Source organism: Callithrix jacchus, chromosome 7, assembly GCF_049354715.1.
Source record: "Callithrix jacchus isolate 240 chromosome 7, calJac240_pri, whole genome shotgun sequence".
Lineage (NCBI taxonomy): Eukaryota > Metazoa > Chordata > Mammalia > Primates > Cebidae > Callithrix > Callithrix jacchus.
In genome coordinates this window covers 64,451,832-64,474,717 of record NC_133508.1, presented here as the reverse complement: position 1 = coordinate 64,474,717, position 22,886 = coordinate 64,451,832, and the positions used below count along the sequence as shown (strand labels likewise).

Genomic DNA, 22,886 nt, shown 5'->3' with positions numbered 1-22,886 from the left:
GAAAATTAGCTGGGCATGATGGTGGGCGCCTGTAGTCCTAGCTACTCAGAAGGCTGAGGCAGGAGAATCGCTTGAACCTGGGAGGTGCAGATTGCAGTGAGCTGATATCACGCCACTGCACTCTTGGTTGGGCAACAGTGAGACTTCATCTCAAAAAAAAAAAAAAACAAAAAAGGAACATCATTCAGATACAAATTGTCTGCTTTTCTTCTCAATACTCCTAGACAGCTGGGTTGCTTCCATTTTATAGATGAGTAAACAGAGACCCAAGAACTGTGAAGGGCTTTAATCTGAATTAGAGGTAAGATGACTTAGACCTCCTAATCTGTAGATGTGTGGGTTCATACTTATTCCTAGGGAGTCAAGCTCTCTGCTTAACACATAGACATCAATGGTTTCTTTGAATTTTTTATTCACCTTGAAATTATTCCTTCTATAACTCAAAGATCTCGAAAAAGCCCATGGTTTTGACTTTTTAATTTTATTCTGTGGATTATGTTATCCACCCCAGGTCCCCCTTTATTTTGCCCTCCATTTTTTTTCATTAATTTTTAAAATTAAAAGTATTAATGAGATAGATTCCCATCTCAATTATCCAGCAGGTTGTATGAATAATTCTATTACCTGTCAAATGAGACCAGCTGCTCCTCTCTTTGCCTCTCTTCTGCCTAGAAAATAGATGGCATTACTGCTGCTGTCATCCAGAAACATGTCACAGACAGATATACAAAACAAGGGCTTTCTTAGCACAATATAAAGAAGCAATATCCTTTGACACCAACAGAATCCGTAAGATGACACTGGACTCTGGCAATCTGTCTCAACTAAGAAATGGGTATAAAGTGGTATACCAGACTGTGGGTCTGGGTATAAAGTGGGTATAAAGTGGCTGAAGTAAATCTGCATTCCAGTTTGAGTCCAGAACAGAAACCATACTGAAAAGGGTGGAAAATAATACGGTAAGAGAGAGGGCTAAAAATGATAAATACATGATGCTACAAAAATCATGCATGGATAAAAGATCCAATCTAAGTATAACACAGACCAACAGATGTTAATGTAACAGAGGATGAAGTAATTATTATGGTTTTTGATTCTACAATGTAACTTTTGTCAAGTTTTGATGTAGTATCAAAGAAGAGTATCAACAACGATCTGAAAAGGTTATAAAAATATTCCTTTTCCAACTGTATATTTCTGCCAGCTTGGATTTTCTTCAGATACTTCAACCAGAACAACCTATCACAACAGACTGAATATAGCAGCAGATACAATCCCAGACGATAAAAGCTGAGAGTTCATCATCACTAGACCTGCCTCGCATGAAGTGCTAAAGGGAGTTCTTCAAGCTGAATTAAAAGCATGCTAATTAGTAAAATGAAAACATATGAAAGTATAAAATTCACCGGTAAAAGTAGGTACCTAGTCAAATTCAGAATATTCTAATACTGTAATGGTGGTATATAAATCATTTACATGTGGTGGTTAAAAAACAAAAGCAGCTATGAAAATCTAGCTGCCTTCTGGTAAGCCAGACACTTAAAAAATGCCTGTATTTGCAAAAATATGTCTGTATTTGCAAAAAAAGTCTGTGTATGTAAAAATATCACATGTATTTGCAAAAATGAAAATACTACTACTCTGCCCACTAATTTTTTTCTTGGAAACACAATTTTTTAAAATTAAAAATCTGGTTTAATTCCTTCTTTCCCTATGTGCATAAAAAAATCTAATTTATATTCATATTAATATGTAATGAGTATATTATTTATAAATGAATAAACAAACATCTAAAACTTTTCTCAGTTTTAATTTCTAATACAGTATACATTAATAGATATGGCTCATATAAACAAAACTTCTTTGGGGTCTGATATGGTTTGACTCTGTGTCCCCACCCAAAACTCACCTTAAATTGTAATAATCCCTACGTGTCAACAGCGAGATCAGATGGAGAAAACTGAATCACAGGGACAGTTTTCCCCACGCTGTTCTCGTGATAGTGTGAGTTCTCACAACATCTGATGGTTTTTATAAGGGGCTCCCCGCTTCGCTGGGCACTAATTCTCTCTCCTGCTGCCCTCTGAGAGGTGCCTTTCAACATGAATGTAAGTTTCTTGAAGCCTCCCCAGCCATGTGTAACTGTGAGTCAATGAAACCTCTTTTCTATATAAATTACGCAGTCTTGGGCAGTTTTTTTTTGTTTGTTTGTTTTGTTTTGTTTTTTTGAGACAGTCTCACTCTGTCGCCCAGGCTGGAGTGCAGTGGTGTGGTCTCAGCTCATTGCAACCTCCACCTCCCAGGTTCAATCAATTCTCCTGCCTCAGCCTCCCAAGTAGCTGAGATTATGGGTGCCTGCCACCATGCCCGGCTAATTTTTTGTATTTTCAGTAGAGACGGGGTTTCACCAAGTTGGCCAGGCTGGTCTTGAACTCCTGACCTCATGATCGCCTGCCTCGGCCTCCCAAAGCGCTGGGATTACAGAGGTGAGCCACCACGCCCGGCCTTGGGCAGTTCATTATAGCAGTGTGAGAACGGACTAATACAGGGTCCTTAGTAATTTTTTTTTTAAGATTCAAGAAGAGAAATTAATTTTTAAGAGTGTAATGGGGTCCTGAGATCAAAAAGTTTGACAACTTTTGTTCTATTCTATCTTTTTCATATTGATTCATGGGAATTCTTTATGCATTCTAAATGCTAGTTCTTTGCTATTAAACAAATATAGCAATGTCTTCTCCCTGTCTGTGACTTGTCTTTTCACATATACCACTTTTTTTGTTCTTCATTTTTTCTGCTTTTCAGACTTTCCATCTGAGATCACTTTCCTTTCACCTGAAATACATTCTTTAGAATTTCCTTCAGTAAGGTATGCTGATAGAAAACTCACTTCTGATTGAAAATGTCTTTAGCCCTCATTCTTGACATATATTTTCACTGAGTTTAGAATCCTAGGTAGACAGTTACTGTCCTTCATTAACATTCAAGATAGCACTCTACTTCTGGCTTCCACTGTTGTTGAGAAGTCAACTGCCAATATAACTATTTTATCTTTGAAGGTATTCTATTGTTTTTCCAGCTATCTTTATGACTCTTCTCTTTGTCTCTGTTCTGAAATTTGTCTTTGATGTATCTAGATTAGAGATTTCATTTATCCTGCCTGGGATCTGTTAGGTTTCTTGAAACTGTAGGCTGGTGTTTTTCATAAGTTCTGGAGATTAACAGTCATTATTTCTTCAAATATCACCTTTGTTCTATGTTTGCCCTATTCTCATTCTATAAATCCAGTTAAAACCACATTCGATCTTTTTACTCCATTCTCCAATTCTCATAATCTTTCTTCCATATTTAACCTCTTACCCCCATGCTACATGCTGGACAATATCTTCTAACCAATTTTCTAGTTAAACCACCCATCCACAAAAATTTTAAGTTTCCATATTATATCTTTTCATTTTAGAAATTCTTTTGACACCTTTTCACAGCTTTCTGTAGTTTCTTGCAGAAGCTTTCAACCTTTTATGTCTTTAAACACAATGAATATAGTTGTCTTATAATTCTAATGTACAAAGTCTTTGTAGGTATGTTTCACTTCACTACTGTTTCTACATAATAAGAATAATTGTTCTTTGTATACATGGTTATTATTAGTGAATGGTACTTACTGCCCTAGAAAAATTATTTGGGAGTATTATTTCAGCATTAGGACAAAGGTGTCTTTTTACAGAAGGAATTTGTGTTTGCTTCTACCCAGCACATAGGTGGCTTTACCAGTCCAGGACCACTAAACCATTCAGATAGGATGAATTTGAGCAGAAAATCTGTCTTAAGAAGGTTACTTTGTGGTACAAACTACTGTCTGGATTTCTCCTCCCTCCTGCCCTCCTCCATCTGCTCAGTTCAGTGCTAATGCAATCTTTTTGCAATCTGCTGGGGGAAAGGAGAGCTTACTTTTGACTTGATATTATAAGGATATAGTCATTTAGGGCCCAGTTTAATCTGAGTTGTACTTTCTTTTATATTCTCTACCTTGCATGGACCTTTGGCTTTGACTTTTATCCTCCTAATGTCATGAGGACATCAAAACTGAAGTTCAAGTTTGCCTTCAGTAAATATACTCAGTGCAAAAGCAGTTTCAGTGTTCTGCTTACCTCTCAGGCTTTACCTTAATATTTTCATAAATCGTTGATACTTTTGAGAAGTTGGATTTTTAAAATCCAGTATTTGATAATCCTTTTCAAAAACAGAGGGCTAGTCCAAATAAACTAGCCTGTTGTTATATTCCAGGAAAGAGATTCATTGTTTTTGATGTTAAGACCAATATTATCAAAATGAAAAAGAAAATTACACATAGTTCTTCCTCTTGTATCTTTTAACCCTCATTCAGATTCCTTTCTAGGCTTTGATCCCATGCATACATATTTTTTAGGTAGGTTATACCAACCTACCATTTTCACAGCAGCTAGCTTATATGTTTATTGGTCAAACAAAAAAAGAAAAAAAAAAAAGCCTACAAACTTGGGAAGGAACATTCTGAAACTGCAAAGGTTTTCTTTTGGGAATCAACTTACAGAAAGACGAGATCCAGCTCTTGCTCTGGCAATACTCTCCTTTTCCTTTTCGGATACCCTTCTCTGCACAGCTTGGAAATTGTTTAAGGCTGCAGAGAAGTCATTCATGAGGCGTTCCTTCTGAAGTCTCTGCTGGCGCTAAGGAAATTAAGCAACAACTTGAGATTTCATATTAACCCAGAATCACTTGGTTTTAATTTCCCTTAAAGGCAAAATTATACCCTTAAAGATTTCCAAATAGAAAAATGATTATGAAATAGTCTATTCTTTAAATTGATAAATTTACTCTTTGCTAGCTCAAATCCCTGGTTAATACTATAGACCAAGTCAAAATTTTTCTTCTTTCATTCTGACAAACCTGGGAACTGGGTTGCATTTAACCTTTTTTTTTTCTTCTTTTTTTTTGAGACGGAGTTTCTCTCTTGTTACCTAGGCTGGAGTGCAATGGCACAATCTCGGCTCACCGCAACCTCCGCCTCCGGGGTTCAAGCAATTCTCCTGCCTCAGCCTCCCAAGTAGCTGGGACTACAGGCACGCCATCATGCCCAGCTAATTTTTGTATTTTCAGCAGAGACAGGGTTTCACCATGTTGACCAGGATGGTCTCGATCTCTTGACCTCATGATCCACCCGCCTTGGCTTCCCAAAGTGCTGGGATTACAGACGTGAGCCACCACGCTCGGGCTTTTTTTTTCTTCTTTTTATTGAGATGGAGTCTTGCTCTGTTGCCCAGTCTGGAGTTCAGTGTCATGATCTCAGCTCACTGCCAACCTCTGCTGTCCAGGTTCAAGCAATTCTCATGCCTCAGCCTCTCAAGTAGCTGGGATTATAGGCGCCCACCACCAGGCCTGGCTAATTTTTAGTAGAGATGGGATTTTGAGCCGAGGCGGGTGGATCACGAGGTCAAGAGATCGAGACCATCCTGATCAACATGGTGAAACCCTGTCTCTACTAAAAATACAAAAAATTAGCTGGGCATGGTGGCACGTGCCTGTAATCCCAGCTACTCAGGAAGCTGAGGCAGGAGAATTGCCTGAACCCAGGAGGCGGAGGTTGCGGCGAGCCGAGATCACGCCATTGCACTCCAACCTGGGTAACAAGAGCGAAACTCCATCTCAAAAAAAAAGAGATGGGATTTTTTCATGTTAGCCAGACTATTCTCAAACTCTGGACCTCAGGTGATCTACTGCCTTGGCCTCCCAAAGTGCTGGGATTACAGGCATAAGCCATTGCACACACTTTGCATTTAACTTCTAAAATAATCTCCAAAGAACTACAATTCAGAATTTTGGTGCCCTGGAGAATCCAAAAGAGAATAAATACCTCTGGACTCCAATTGAACCCAAATAGAGATTGGTTTTGGCTAACACATTAAAACTCTATTCATCCATATTAAGTTCACAGCTTCCCTGAAAACTGTAGAATCATTTCACAGGCTATTTTTAGTGAGGTTTAAAATCTTTGAGACCTTGATAAGTACTTTGTTTATCTAAAGACATACCTCTACTAAGCTTGTTACCTATGTCTTAAAAAACACATGCTGAGGTTGGGCACACTGGCTTATGCCTGTAGTCCTAGCACTTTGGGAGGCTGAGACAGGAGGATCACTTGAGCCCAGGAGTTCGAGACCAGCCTAAATAACATGGCAAAACTCCATCTCTACAAAAAATACAAAAATCAGCCAGGTGTGGTGATGTACATCCGCTACTCAGGAGGCTGGGGCAGGAGGATCATTTGAGCCTAGAAGTCGAGGCTGCAGTGAGCTGAGATCGTGCCATGTACTACAGCCTGAGAAGAGTGAGACCCTGTCTCAAAAAACAAAACCAAACAAAACACACACACACACACCACATACTGAGAGCATTTGTCCTATTCCAAGAACACAGAAGTAAAAACTCACCCCGACCTCAAATCGCTTACCATCTATTTGTAAATAAAGGACACAGACAAGTAACAAAGTCATAATAAATAACTGCTACATCCAATTAGGACTATAGGAGTTCAGAGATAGGAACGATCAATAAGAACCCAAGTTGTCCAGAAAGGTGAACAGTGAAGTAAGAGGAAGGCATGAATAAGCAGAAAGAAGGGGTAAGGCAAATCCAAGCAAGAGAACAGTGTGAGCAAAGGCATGGTGGCAGAATTTGAAGAGGATCTCTAGGCAGATAGTTTGGCTGGAACTACAGGTTTAGTAATGAGAGTAGCTAAAAAGCAAAGTTGGAAAAGTAAGGAAGGGGTCAACCATAGCAGCTTTTAAATGTCAAGCTAGGCTGAGCGCAATAGCTCACACCTGTCATCCCAGCACTTTGGGAGGCCAAGGTGGGTGGATCACTTGAGGTCAGGAGTTTAAGAACATCCTGGCCAACGTGGTGAAACCCTATCTCTACTAAAAATACAAAAAATTAGCCAAACATGGTGGCAGGCACCTGTAATCCCAGCTACTTGGGAGGCTGAGGCAGGAGAAACGCTTGAACCAGGAGGTAGAGGTTGCAATGAATTGAGATTGTGCCACTGCACTCCAGCCTGGGCAACACAAGCAAAACTTGGTCTTAGAAAACAAAACAAAACAAAATGCCAAGGTAATGAGTCTGGGGTTCAACTTCTTCTTCTTTTTTTTTTTTTTTTTGAGATGGAGTTTCGCTCTTGTTACCCAGGCTGGAGTGCAATGGTGCAATCTCAGCTCACCGCAACCTCTGCCTCCTGGGTTCAAGCAATTCTCCTGCCTCAGCCTCCCGAGTAGCTGGGGCTACAAGTATGCACCACTATGCCCAGCTATTTTTGTATTTTTAGCAGAGACGGGGTTTCACCATGTTGACCAGGATGGTCTCAATCTCTTGACCTCGTGATCCACCTACCCAAAGTGCTGGGATTATAGGCGTGAGCCACCGCACCCAGCCTGGGGTTCAACTTCTAAAGAAAAAAGAGTAATGAAGATCTTTGGGCAGGAAATGTGATGGGTACAAAATAGTAATTTAGAAAAATTAGTCTGTGATGGTATAAAAAGTGGAATAGATACTTGTATTGGTGTCAGTCTTGGATAAGTAATTAAAAAAAAAAAAAGAAAAAAGTGGAATAGAAAAAAGAAACAAGTCAAACAGATTACCAATAGTCTAAATTTAAAGTTAGGAGGACACAGTATCAGTAATAAGATCACAAAGAAATAAATTTAAGAAACATTTTGACTGGTGGTAGGGAAAGAAAGATAAAGTCAAGAAGGACTGAAATTTCAAACCTAGGAGAATGATGGTTATATTAAAAGCAAATTTAGATGGGAACCTTTTTTCTCCTGAGATTTTTATTTGTGCATAAACAAAATTATAACAATAAGGGGGAGGACATCATTCCCTAACCTTACCATGCAAAAATATTATCATTTTTTAAAGTACATCACAAACATTTTTTATGTTACCAAGCTCTTCACAATTATGATCTCTCTCTTATTTTTTGAGACAGGGTCTTGCTCTGTCACCCAAGCTGGGGTGCAGTGGTGCGATCTCGGTTCACTGCAGCAATCCTCTCACCTCAGCTTCCTGAGTAGCTGGGACTACAGATGCGTGCCACCAAGCCTGACTAATTTTTGTAGAGATGTTGCCCAGGCTGCGTCTCAAACTCCTGTACTCAAGCAGTCCACCCACCTTAGCCTCCCAAAGTGCTGGGATTACAGGTGTGCACCACTGCGCCCAGCCATGATCTTTAACCGTTACATATATTCCATCAAGTTCACCTAAATTTTACGCTAATATTCCTTCTAGATTTTTCCCAGTTATTAAATATTATAAAGTTAAAGTGAGCCCAATGTAAAAGCTAATATTTATATAGTGTTTACATTGTACCAGTTCTACTGTAAGTGCTTTATATAATAATTCATTTACCTATACAATGACCTACAAATTAGGCATTATTACTGTCCCAACTTTACATGTCAGAGAACCAAAGTACCACAGAGGTAATGTAATTTGCCCAGGATCACACAGTAAGTGACAAAGATGGATTTAAATTCAAGAAATTTGGCTCCAAAGTATGTGTGTGTGTGTGTGTGTGTGTGTGTGTATAGAGAGAGAGTGTGTGTGTGTGTGTGTGTGAGTATGTTTACCTTCAGAATTATTTTTTCCCCCTTAGAACTAATTTGCATCAAAGAGAATATCAGGTCAAAAGGCACAAACTTTTCTGTAATGGTAAATATTGTCAATAAACTTAGTTAAGGGGTTTGGGTAAAACATGAAAAACTCAGTATAAGACAAGTTTTATGTGAAAGTGGTTTATTTCAGGAGGAGATGTCAGAACATGAATTGAAGATATGGGCCAAGTACTTAGAGGTGTAGGGGTTATGTTGGAAAAAGATCTGGAGGTCATGATTATAAAGGTGAAAGTGAGGTCATAAAAGCAGGTGACTCCTGAGGGAGAAAGCATACAGTGAAAGAATTTGAGGATCAATGTCACAACCTTGGGGCATGCCCACTCTTAAGAGGATATGGAGTCTAGGAAGGAGGCTGAGACTCAACCTGGGGATCTCCAGAGTTGGGGGAGAGAATGAAAGAGAATCATGGCAAGAAAAGAGTTTCAGTGCAGACAGGATAGCCAAGAGGAAACAGAAAAAAAAAGTGAATACACCCAGCATCGTGGCTCACGCCTGTAATCCCAGAACTTTGGGAGGCCGAGGCAGGCGGATCACTTGAGGTCAGAAGTTCACGACCAAGCTGGCCAACATGGTGAAACGCTGTCTCCATTAATACAAAAATTCATGTGGTGATGTGTGCCTGTAGTCCCTGCTACTTGGGAGTCTGAGGCAGGAGAATCACTTGAACCCGGTAGGCAAAGGTTGCAGTAAGCCAAGATTGCACCACTGCACTCCAGCCTCAGTGACAGAGTGAAACAGTGTCTCCAAAAAAAAAAAAAAAAAGTAAATAAAAACTTTTTACAAAGGGCCAGGTGTGATAGTTCATGCCTGTAATTCCAAGCACTTTGGGAGGCTGAGGAGGGAAGATTGCTTGAGCCCAGGAGTTTGAGCAGCCTGAGAAACACAGCAAGACTCTGCCTCTATAAAAAATTTAAAAGTACCTGGGTGTGTTGGCACATGCCTGTGGTCCCAGCTACTTGGGAAGCTAAGGTGAGAGGATCACTTGAGCCTGGGAGGTTGAGGCTCCAGTGATACAGTGAGCCATGATTGCTCCACTCCACTGCACCTCAGCCTGGACAACTGAGTGAGACCCTCTCAAACAAACAAACAAAAAAACCTCAAAAGCCACTGGACTGTGTAACTAGATCACTGATGATAGCATATAAGTATAGAAAAAAAACTTAAAGTAGGAGTATGGTTTGATGTATAAGACAGCAGTGAAAAGATGGGTGATGGGGATAAGATTAATTAGAGAAAAGAGTAGAAAGACAAAAGGATACTGAGCATAACAAAAGGAGGGGAATCAAGGAATTCAATTTCAACAGAGAGAATATGTTTGTAGATCTATTTCGTGTTCTTATTTATTTATTTATTTATTAAATAAAGATGGGGTTTCACCATGTTGGTCAGGCTGGTCTTGAACTCCGGACTTCAGGTGATCCACCCTCCTTGGCCTCCAAAGTGCTTAGATTACAGGTGTGAGCCACCACGCCCACCTATTTTGTGTTCTTAATGATCCAAGATAATGGAAAGGAACAACAACATGCATAATCCAAAAATAACTTTTATTTGGTTTTGAAAGACATTTGATGAATTTTGTTTTGGCAGCAGCTTTGATTTTCTGTTTATATTTTGCTTAGGCTACGATTTAACTCTTAAATACTTTCACTACTCTGCATCAGACCCTTTGACTCCTTTTTTATTACTATGAAAACTATCTACAAGTGTGTATTCCCTAAGTGCATGGTTGGGAGGAAGAAACAGGTAATTTGGCAGCAATTTGGAGTATTAGATGACAAGGGGGAAATGGCCCACAACTGAAACATCGGCATAAGTAACAATTAGAACAAACAGTCCATATACAGACAACCAAAGGGTAACCACTTCGTAGCAGGATGACAAAGCATTTTGTCCCCTCTCTTTTCTGCAAATGGGGGCCAAAATTCCAGATATGCTACATGGAACAGTTTATCAGGTTAAACTAGTGCTTTTGAATTTTTTTTTTTTGACAGAGATTTACAATAAGAATTTGACATCATGGGCCGAGCACTGGGTTCATGCCTGTAATCCCAGCACTTTGGGAAGCCTAGCTGGGGAGATTACCTGAGGTCAGGAGTTCGAATGTAGCCTGGCCAAAACTGCAAAACCCTCTCTCTACTAAAAAGATAAAAATTAGCCAGGCATGGTGATGGGTGCCTGCAATTCCAGCTACTTGGGAGGCTGAGGCAGGACTAAAGCTTGAACCTGGGAGGCGGAGGTTGCAGTGAGCCAATATTCTGCTACTGCACTCCAGCCTGATGACAGAGCAAGACTCGGTCTCAAAAAAAAAAAAAAAAAAAAAAAGCCAGGCGCAGTGGCTCATGCCTGTAATCCCAGCACTGTGGGAGGCTGAGACGGGCGGATCACAAAGTAAACAGATCAAGACCATCCTGGCCAACATGGTGAAACTCTGTATCTACTAAAAAAAAATACAAAAATTAGCAGGGCATGGTAGTGCACGCCTGTAGACCCAGCTACTCAGGAGGCTGGGGCAGGAGAATCATTTGAACCAGGGAGATGGAGGTTGCAGTGAGCCAAGATCGTGCCACTGTACTTCAGCCTGGCATGAATGAAACTCTGTCTCAAAAAAAAGAATTTGACATCATGATCCATCCATACATATACACATGTATGTATGAAACAATAGTTTCATGTAATATTTACCATTATTACATAGTACAGATTCTGATACTTCTACTCTATTTAAGTTTTTTTTAAATTATGATCACAATACACTAAAATGATTTCATGTTCCACTAGCCACAACCCATACCTTGAAAAACAACTCAGGACAGGGAAGTTGAAAGGTTTTGTCTTCAGAGCCATCGGATAGGACATTATCATTTAAAAAGTTCAATAAAAAGCATTATGTGGCTGGGCACGGTGACTCAAATTTGTAATCTTAGCACTTGGGGAGGCTGAGGTGGGCAGATCACGAGGTCAGGAGTTTGAGATCAGCTTGATGAACATGGTGAAATCCCGTCTCTACTAAAAATACAAAACTTAGTTGGGTGTGGTGGTACATGTCTATAATCCCAGCACCTCAGGAGGTTGAGGCAGGAGAACTGCTTGAACCCAGGAAGCAGAGGTTGCAGTGAGCCAAAATCATGCCACTGCACTCCAGCCTGGGCGACAGAGTGAGACTTTGTCTCAAAAAAAATAAAAATAAAAAAAAAAAAAGCAATAAAGGCCAGGCACAGTGGCTCATGTCTATAATCCCGGCACTTTGGAAGGCCAAGGCAGGAGGATTACTTGAGCCCAGGAGTTTGAGACTAGCCTGGACAACATAGCAAGACCCCCATCTTTACAAAAAATGTAAAAATTTAGCTGGGTGTGGTGGTGTGCACTTGCAGTCCCAGCTACTCAGGAGACTGAGGTGGCAGAATCCCTTGAGCCCAGGAGTTCAAGGCTGCAGTTAGCTACGATTCCCACTGCACTCAGACTGGGTGATAGAGTAATACCCTATCTCAAAAATAAAATAAAATTACAAAAGCAATAAAAGTTAAGTGCCCCCTGGCCAGGCACGGTGGCTCATGCCTATAATCCCAGGACTTTGGGAGGCCGAGGCAGGTAGATCACCTGAGGTCGGCAGTTTGAGACCAGCCTGACCAACATGGAGAAACCTCGTCTCTATTAAAAATACAAAATTAGTCATATTGTAGTGGTGCATGTCTGTAATCCCAGATACTTGGGAGGCTAAGGCAGGAGAACTGCTTGAACCTGGGAGGCAGAGATTGCAGTGAGCCGAGATTGTGCCATTGCACTCCAGCCTGAGCAACAAGAGTGAAATTCCATCTCAAAAAAACAACAAAAACGGTTTAGTGTCCCCACAAATGGTATAGAAGCTAAAAGCAAAACAGAATCATAATAGGAAGGTAGATAGAGAAAATTTTTTTTACTGGAGACCTGAGGTAAATCATGAATGACAGGTACAAGAGTCAAGCCACAATGGAGGGATGGAATGTGGCACTTTAAGGAAACAATGAATCTCAGTAAAAACTCTGTGTTTTTTAAAAATTTAAATGGCCACTGAATAAAATGACTTGAAAAGAGAACTCTTTTTGCCTGAGCAGTTCCTTAACCTGCCTGAGATCTGTGAATAACTCATGACAGAACATGAAGGTAGCCACAAAACATGAAAGAAAGATGCTTCATTAAAATTTACAGATAAATGAGACAGGAGAATCCTGGGCAGAAAAGCACCATCAGTTTTAACGCCGCTGCTCTGGCCCTGGGAACTAACAACCTGGACTTCCACTCAAGAGACCTAATCTGAAAGTTGGTAATTTCAAAGACGACAGGAGGATAAATTTACAATGATGGGAAGAAACCAGCGTAAAAAAGCTGAGAATACTCAAAGTCAGAGTATTCTGACTCTGACGCCTCTCCCTCTAAAGATATCACAGTTCCACATCGACAATGGAACAAGGCTTGATGGAGAACGAGCGCATCCTGATGACAGAATCACTCTTCAAGGAATGGATAATAACAAACTTCGGTGAGTTAAAAGAACATGTTGTAGCCCAACGTAAAGAAACTAGGAACTTTGAAAAAAGGTTTGATGAAATCCTATGGAGAATAGACAACTTAGAGAGGAGTATGAGTGAATTAATGGAACTGAAGAATACAATACAGGAACTCTGAGAAGTATGCACAGGTTTAAACACTCGAATTGTTCAAGCAGAAGAAGAGATATCAGAGGTCAAAGTCCAACTTAATGAAATAAAACGTGAAGAAAAGATTAGAGAAAAAAGGATAAAAAGGAATGAGCAAAGTCTCCAAGAAATGTGGGACTATGTGAAAAGACCAAATTTACATTTGATAGGTGTGCCTGAATGCGACGGAGAGAATGAATCCAAGCTGGAAAATACCCTTCAGGATATTATCCAGGAAAATTTTCCTAAACTAGCAAAGCAGGTCAACATTCAACCCCAGGTAATACAGAGAACACCACAAAGATATTCCTCAAGAAGAGCAACCCCAAGGCACATAATCGTTAGATTCACCAGGGTTGAAACGAAGGAGAAAATACTAAGGGTAGCCAGAGAGAAAGGTCATGTTACCCACAAAGGCAAGCCTATCAGACTTACAGCAGATCTCTCAGCAGAAACTCTACAAGCCAGAAGAGAGTGGGGGCCAATATTCAACATCCTCAAAGAACAGAACCTTCAACCCAGAATTTCATATCCAGCCAAACTAAGCTTCACAACTGAAGGAAAAAGAAAATCTTTTAGGAACAAGCAAGAACTCAGAGATTTTATTACCACCAGGCCTGCTTTACAAGAGCTTCTGAAAGAAGCATTACACACAGAAAGAAACAACCAGTATTAGCCTTTCTAAAAATACACCAAAAAGTAAAGAGCACCAACATAAAGAAGAATTTATACCAACGAATGGATAAAACAGCCGGTCAACATCAAATGGCAGTAACCCTAAATTTAAATTGACTAAATCCCCCAATCAAAAGACACAGCCAAAACCCAATGGCATGTTACATCCAGACCTGTTTCACATGCAAGGATACACAAAGACTCAAAACAAAGGGATGGAGAAAGATTTACCAACCAAATGGAGAGCAAAAATAAATAATAAATAAATAAAAAGCAGGAGTTGCAATTCTCGTATCGGATAAAATAGATTTTAAAGCAACAAAGATACAGTGGTAAAAGGATCAATGCAACAACAAGAGCTAACGATCCTAACACCCAGATACGAGACTTAGACTCAATGAGATAGAAAATTAATAAGGATATCAAGGACTCGAACTCAGATCTGGAACAAGTAAACTTAATAAATATTTATAGAGCTCTCCACTTCAAATACACAAAATATACATTCTTGTCAATACCACATCACACCTACCCATAAGTTTAAATGAAACATTGATTGGCCATTATTAATACCCAATTTTTTCAAAATAAAGCAATATTTCCATTTACTCTCCCTCTTTTTCTTCCTCTTTCTTCCTCTCCTTTACTTATTTTTTTTTTCTTTCCTTCTCTCAAAAAAAAAGAAATCAACTTGTAAACCTCTAGATCCAGGTCCGCAATGTCTCTCTCATTGCTTGATTTCTTTCCTTCCCTTCCCTCCCTCCCTCCCTGCTTCCTCCCTTCCTTCCCTCATCCCTTCCTTCCTCCCTACCATCCTTCTTCCCTCCCTTCCTGCCTTCCTCCCCCGCCCAAAAAAAAAAAAAATTTACAGATAATGGATACTAAACAAACTAGGAAGGCTGGGCACCGTGGCTCATGCCTGAAATTCCATCACTTTGGAAGGCGGAGGTGGGATGATTGCTTGAAGCCAGGAGTTCGATACCAGACTGAGAAACAAAGCAAGACCCTGTCTATACAAAAAAAAAACTGTTAAAATTAGCTGGTTCTGGTGGTATATGCCTCCAGTCATGGCTACTCAGGAGGCTGAGGGGAGAGGATTGCTTGAGCACAGAAGTGTGAGGCTACAGTGAGCTACGATTGCACCACTGCACTTTAGCCTAGGTGACAGAGGAAGACCCCATATCTAAAATAACAACAATGATAAAAATAATTAAAAAAAAAAAAAAAACAGGAGAAAGGAGCAAGCCTACAAACATAAAACTGCTAGCCAAACCCCAAAGACATACAAATGTTGAGATTCCTCTTCAGTTAAATCCATTTTATGAATATATTAATAATGTTATTAATAGCAGCAGCCACCATATATTGATTACCTACTAAATGCAGGCAATTTGCCACACCTGGTGTGTACATTCTTTCTATTGCCCCCACAGTCACATATCCCCCACTTTATGGAGAAGAAACTGAGGTGCAGAGGAAGTCTGTCTAGAAACAAAGGCCAACGTATTTTTTTTGTATACTGCCTTTCTATTAACACAAAGTTTTCCTATTAATAAACAAAACAAAACAGAAAATACCAACCTGTTCAGAAGCAGATAAGGGAAGGGGCAAGGACCCTAATTCTTTCAGCAATTCATTTGTTTCCTTGGCGAGCTGATTTGTGGAGTGTTGTAACTGTTGCCTAAGAGAGAAAAGATATGTTTCAGGATGTTCTCACTTCTTGAGAGGGCTATACTCAAACCGCTTTGTTCTGAGAGTGTCTCATAATGAAGGGAATGAAGGGCGATTTGAAGAAATGAGTCCCTAGATGCCCAGGTTCACAACACATTCCAGACATATTACCCAGGCAAACCCACTTCAAGGTATCTTCACCGAGCAGAAAGAATCTGCTTCAATAACCTGCTGAAGGAAGCAGAGACCAGGGAAGAAAAGAAAAGCATGTCAGCAGTTCTGATAAAAATATAAAAAGAACAACTGCTGCTCACAGCTGAATCAAGTAGTTTAAACAAACTGAACTCTCTTATTGTCCAGGAGTTCTGAATCGTTAAGTGTCTGTCACAGTCATTGACTAGAGCTAGGCACAGATGGTTAGATGAAATGTGTATTGAAAGCATAGCTTCCTACCTACTCTAGTGAATCACCTCCAAAGATCTAATCCCATGCTCTTGCTTAAAGCTCACTCTTTTCCAGCCTTATCCTTGGCTTCCTACCTGCTTTTTATACCTGACTTTCTGGCTCTTCTCTTCAAAACAAAGAAGCCCTACCTGTTTAAAAATACAAAAGGAGTACGGAGGAAGGGGAATTGCAGAGGAAAGTATATGTAACACAGTAAGTGGAACTGAAAGCAGAAATACAAAAAGTACTCCTTTCGTGTGTGGTTTCCTTTACTACTCAGCCATTTCTACAAAGGTTTTCTGGGAGGACAGTGAAACCATATGCTATGGTCTGAATGTTAGTGTCCCTGCAACATTCATATGTTGAAATCCTAATTCCCAAGGTGACAGTATTATGAGTTGGGGTCCTTTGGGGGGTGATTGGATCATGAGAGTAAAGACCTCATGAATAGAAGCAGTGCCCTTATAAAAGAGGCCCCAAAGAGCTGCCTTGCCTCTTCCACCAAGTGAGGACACAGGAAGAAGGCGCCATCTATGAAAAAGCGGGCCCTCACCAGACACTGTATCTGCCAGTGCCTTGACACTGGACTTCCCAGCCTCCAGAACTATGAGAAATAAATTTGTTGTTTATAAGCTATTCAGTTTATGATATGTTGTTGTAGTAGCCCAAATGGGCTAACATACCACACTACTAATTATTAATATTTTGTTTGTTTGTTTTTTACTGCAAATGGTTCTCCAGGATTAAAAAAAAAAAAAAGTCAAAAGCAAGAGGGACTCAATCAGGGGCTTGAACATCCCAGGCAGTATTAAAATATCCAGAGATATTTCATATTTCCCTGGAAAAAGCTCACAATAATAGTCATTCTTTCACCTCATACTGCCTAGGGCAGGAAACAAAAAATATTGCTCAGTACATTTTAAAGATAAAGAATAGCACTAAAAGCGGAAATGGAGCAGAAGAGGATGTGATAAAAAGAGTCAGGAGTCCCTACTATCAGTCTGCCATTCTCTCCCTCAGGCTCCCCTTGGGCCATTCTGAATACCTTTTGCTAATAAGATATAGGCAGTGGTCCCTCAGTATTCATGGGGGATTGGTTCCAGGGCCTCCTCCCTCCAATCCTTGATATAAAATTGCTTAACATTTGCATAGAACCTATGCATACCCCTCCGTATAATTATTTTTAAAATTTTTATTTATTTATTTTTAGTTTTTTTTTAGAGACAGGGTCTCGCTATGTTGCCCAGGCTGGAATGCAGTGGCTATTAACAGGAGCGATCCCACTACTAATCAGCACGGGAGTTTTGACCTGCTCCATTTCCAGCCTGTGCCAGTTCAGCCTTCCTTAGGCAACCTGGTGGTCCTCTGCTCCTAGGAGGTCACCATATTGATGCCAAACTTAGCGCGGACACCCGATCAGCATAGCGCACTACAGCCCAGAGCTCCTGGGCTCAAGCGATCCTACCTCCTCAGCCTCCCGAGTAGCTGGGACTACAGGCACGCGCCACGGCGCCCAGCTATTACTATTTTTTGAGACGAAGTTTCGCTCTTGTCTCCCAGGCTGGAGTGCAATGGCATGATCGTGGCTCACCACAACCTCTGTCTCCTGCGTTCAAGCAATTCTCCTGTCTCAGCTTCCCGAGTAGCTGGGATTACAGGCATGCGCCACCATGCCCGGCTAATTTTCTATTTTTAGTTTCTCCATGTTGGTCAAGCTGGTCTCAAACTCCCGACCTCAGGAGATCCACCCACCTAGGCCTCCCAAAGTGCTAGGATTACAGGCGTGAGCCACTGTGCCCAGCCTATATACTTTATTTTTTATTTTTATTTTTATTTTTTTGAGACAGTCTCACTCAACTCACTGCAATCTCCGCTTTCTGGGTTCAAGCTATTCTCCTGCCTCAGCCTCCCGAGCAGCTGTGACTACTCCCAGCTGATTTTTGTATTATTAGTAGAGACAGGGTTTCACCATGTTAGCCAGCCTGGTCTTGAACTCCTGACCTCAGGTGTTCAACCCGCCTTGGCGTCCCAAAGTGCTGGGATTGCAGGAGTGAGCCATTGTGCCAGGACCCCCTTTTGTATATTTTAAATCATCTCTAGATTACTTATAGTACCTAGTACAATGTAAATACTATGTAAATCATTATTATGCTGTATTTCAGTAATAATGACAAGGAAAAAAGTCTGTACATCTTCAGTAGAAAACCTTTTTTCTGAATGTTTTCTATCTGTGCTTGGTTGATTCCACAGGTACAGAAGAAATGGATATGGAAGGCTGACTGCAGCTGGAAATCCAATTAGACTAGATCATTAGGAGTCCTATGCCAACAAGGAAGCTTATTTAGACAGAGTTGTGAGCAGAGTAGTGTAACAGTGGTACAAGTTCCCTTCTTTACTTCCCTAAATTGTTCTGCTAAACTGCCTAAGAGGAGAAAGAACTAGAGTTCAAGGACATTGAAAGGCAGTGGAGATCACAATCCATTAATATACTTTGTTGCCCCTCTTTTTAAATCTAACTATTACTTTATGACCCACTGCCTCTCACTCTGACTTCCCAGACCTGAAACCTAAGCTGCCATGCAGCAAGGACACTGTCCTCAAATGGTCTTCACAAAACCCAACCTTGTCAGGAAGTTACTCACAGATTTTCCTGTAGCTTGGTTGAGTCCTGCTTAGTTCCTAGCTGGCTCATCAAATTCTTTATCTGAGCAGCTGGGGAGATAGGAAGAAAAAGATTTATTTAAAAGAAAAATACATTCATCACAAGTACCCTACTTCTAAGCTCCCTGGTTTCTTCACACTCAAAATAAATATTAATACATGCAAACTAATAGAGACCATGCTACGATCAAAACCTCGACACACACATTCCTCCAAAAACTAATTACAAGGTTCACCTTTCTCCTGTAGAGTAACTATGTTACTAACTAGTAGGTGGTGGTTTTATCATCCCCCCAATATTTGCTAATTTTTCTAGATCTCCCATTGCAATTGTTAAAAAAATTTTTTTTTTTTTAAGATGGAGTTTTGCTCTTGTTACCCAGGCTGGAGTGCAATGGCGCGATCTCGGCTTACCGCAACCTCCGCCCCCTGAGTTCAGGCAATTCTCCTGCCTCAGCCTCCTGAGTAGCTAGGATTACAGGCACGCGCCACCGTGCCCAGCTAATTTTTTGTAATTTTTTAGTAGAGACGGGGTTTCACCATGTTGACCAGGATGGTCTCGATGTGTTGACCTCATGATCCACCTGCCTCAGCCTCCCAAAGTGCTGGGATTACAGGCTTGAGCCACTGCGCCCGGCCCTGTTAAAATTTTTAACGCCTTTAGAAGGGCCTCTAGGCCAGATATCAATTTGCAACAATTTAAAAAATCAAATCAAATACAATAATTCTATAGCAAATATTTTTGGAAGGACAATGTATATTTATTATTAATAATAGGTTACCACCAATTGAACACCTCTAAGTTCCAGGCAGTATATACTAAGAGCTTTGTGTATATTCTCTTATTAATTTTCACAACAGCAATCTCAAGTAGATATACCTTCATTTTGCAGGTAAGAAAATGTATTTAGAGAGGTTAAGTATTTTATATAAGTATATACAATCAATAAGTAGCAGAGCAAAAAATCCAGTGCCAGGGACATCAGATTCCAATGGCTATGTTCTTTCAACTGTGCTCTCTATACCACATTACAGTCAAATATATGGTTTTGTGCTTTTGTGCAGCCCTCTCTAGCTTTTTCCAGATATTTGCTAGGACTAGGAGTGGTAATATTTGAATCCTGGATGTTTAAGTCCCTATCCTAGACCAAGAAAGCAGAGGTCCAGGGGAACTGATCATCTATCATTCAAGAGGAATACTCTAACATCAGCCTGCCTGGGGCTCTAAACACTTCTGCCCCTTACTGATTTCTGCAACGAGAATAGAGCCCTTCATTTCTTTTATGTCTTGCTTTCTATTTTCTCTTTCTGGTTACTGGGGACAGTTGGGGAGATTTCTTCATTCATAGATGTTGGAAGTTAAGTTACATGATTTCTTGTTTGCTTGCTTTCCAAGAGCATTCATTGTCTTCTATTACAAGTAGATGGAGTACAGAACATATGAACAGAGCACTCATTGACCAGAGGAAACACACTTATCATCAAGTTTCAATAGAACTTTAAGAAATAACAACACAATAAGTATATGGCTCTTCCAGCCAAATTCAACCTTCTTTGTGAGAGCCCTTTCTATCCTCTCTAGATTAATGCCAGTTTCACTTGTGAAACAGCCTGCTAAATGACCAGCTCAGTGGAGGAAAATGAGGAAACTGATATATATTGTATAATTTGTGAATATTATAGGGGCAATATACATATAATGCTCCCATGTCCAATAAGAATGAATCCTCACTTATTAGAATTCTGAAATATAAAAATTAATTGTTCCAAATTCACTTTTTGGTAACGGTACTCTTTTTTTTTTTTTTGTGATGGAGTCTCACTCTGTTGCCCAGGCTGGGTGCAGTGGCACAATCTCAGCTCAATGCAATCTCCACCACCCGGGTCCAAGTGATTCTCCTGCCTCAGCCTCCCAAGTAGCTGGGATTACAGGCATGCATCACCACGCCTGGCAAATTTTTTGAATTTTTAGTAAAGACGGGGTTTCTCCATGTTGGTCAGGCTGGTCTCAAACTCCTGACCTCAGGTGAGCCTTGGCCTCCCAAAGTGCTGGGATTACAGGTGTGAGCCGCCATGCCTGGCTGGTAATGGTACTCTTATAATAACAATATTTGGGGAACACAGTCATAATCTTGTCCCTAATTTGGTCACCAAGATTAGTAAAATGTAAGCTAAAATTTATTGAGTACCAGTTACCTTTCAATAACAAGACATGCTAATAGTCCCTAAATCTGATAAGAAGCAATGATTAGGCAAAAATCTTCTAATTGATTGCTGGTTGCTTCTATTCCTTAACAGAAATGCAACAACTCAATCCTTAGTAGGAAGTTATTGCTCCCTAACCAAAATTACTGCATTTGTTGGAGTTACAAAGCAAACATTTCCAGAGTCAAGTATATACAGGTTGGTAGCACTTCAGATTTCATCTTATTTTGAAACTATGTTTCTGTAATAAAAATGTGATTCCAGTCTTATAACAGAAATACAGGATTCACTTAATTCAAAATTTGCCTTTTGACAAGACTTCCCTAAAAGATATCTATTCTACTAAGTGAGGGTTACCTATAGCTCAGTGGTTCCATAGAAAAACATAAAACATTATAATTTCTGCATTCTGCTAAGATAGCATTATGTATGACAACCACTTGTCTTCATCACTAACATGTGGTATGTCCTTCTTGTCTAAGTCAAATGGGAATCAGGATACCACTAAAGCTATTAACTGGACAGCCATAAAAACAATTTATGGAAGAGGGCATGAATTTTCATTTACTGAGCATTTACTATGTACTAGACACTGGGCTTGACAAGCATTAACTTATTTGACTCCAACAACCCTTTCAGTAAGTATTATTATTCCATTGTGGCATATGAGCACAATGAGGCTCGTGAGAATTACAGAACTCATTCATTCATTCATTCATTCTGAGTAGAGTACCTACTCTACACTAGGACACTTAGTGTCCTAGAAGACACTTGCTTTCAAGAGTCTTCTAAGGAAAAGAGACAAATAATAAACATATCAGATAGTGATAAGTGGTATAAAGAGAAATAAATTCAGGTAAGGGCTGAAGTGACAGTGGTGGGCAGAGGATACTACTAATATAGGGTGGTCAGAGCGATCTCTCTGATAAGGTGACACTGAGCACAGATCCAAAGGAAGTGAAAGATCAAGCCACACAGCTATCTGGGGGAGAAGTATTCTAGGAGAAGAGGGTAATCAGTACGAGGTCCCCAAAGCAAGAGTGCTTGGGCCAGGATGGCTAAAGCAGAGTGAGCAAGAGAGGATAGAGAAGTGGCCAAGGAGGTCGTAGGGACCCAGATTATATAGGGCCTTGCAAACAATTATTAGGACTTGGAATTTTAATGAAATGGGAAATCACTGATAGGAGGTTTTGAGAAGTGTCATTATAACCAGAATTCAAACCCAGGGCTAACTCCAATGGAATGTGCCACATTACGTTCTCTCAAAGGCTGAGTCTTACAGGAAAAAGAATGTAGTCACACAGGGCAGGCCTAGATTTCCCAGTGTTCCACTTAGCCCCACCCTACTTATCTGATAACTCCCTAACTTAATAACTCTCTGCTCCAGATAGGCTGATGTCCTGGCTCTAACCTGCTCCCTTCCCCAGCTCCCTGGCACCTACGGGAATACTCCTCTATACTTACCAGAGTTCAGCAGAGTGCCAGGTACCCAGGTGATACATAATTAATTATTGATTGAGTTAGCCTCCCTTTTACATTTATGGCAATGTCTTTGAGGCAGAAGATGTGAATGAAGAATATAAGCTAGGAAAAATGAGGACTGAAACCTAAGCCAGACTTGATGACTAACTAGATGCATGCCTCTAGACAAGTCATTTCATTTGACTGGGTCTCTTTTTCACTAATTACAGATGATATTCAGATTTCACTGACATTTACTGAATACTTAAACTATTTGTGTCAGGTTTTTATTTTCTCTCATTAAATCCTTACAACTATGTGAAAACTGATTTCTAAGTACTCCCACCACTGCTCAATTCTAAAATTCAGTAACAGTGAAATAGCTCTAGTC

At 40.2% G+C, this 22,886-nt stretch overlaps 1 protein-coding gene across 1 annotated transcript in view; it reads right to left on the bottom strand.

Moving 5' to 3' along the window:
- STX12 (syntaxin 12) overlaps nucleotides 1-22,886 on the bottom strand; it is a 50,945-nt gene that overhangs the window by 15,457 nt on the left and 12,602 nt on the right. Inside the window, exons 2-5 of the mRNA XM_002750499.7 lie at nucleotides 18,811-18,880; nucleotides 15,635-15,734; nucleotides 4,569-4,706; nucleotides 625-668 (exon numbers count right to left, since the gene is read on the bottom strand). Of these exons, the coding sequence (XP_002750545.3) occupies nucleotides 625-668; nucleotides 4,569-4,706; nucleotides 15,635-15,734; nucleotides 18,811-18,880 (352 nt within the window). The remainder of the gene's footprint in view (nucleotides 1-624; nucleotides 669-4,568; nucleotides 4,707-15,634; nucleotides 15,735-18,810; nucleotides 18,881-22,886) is intronic.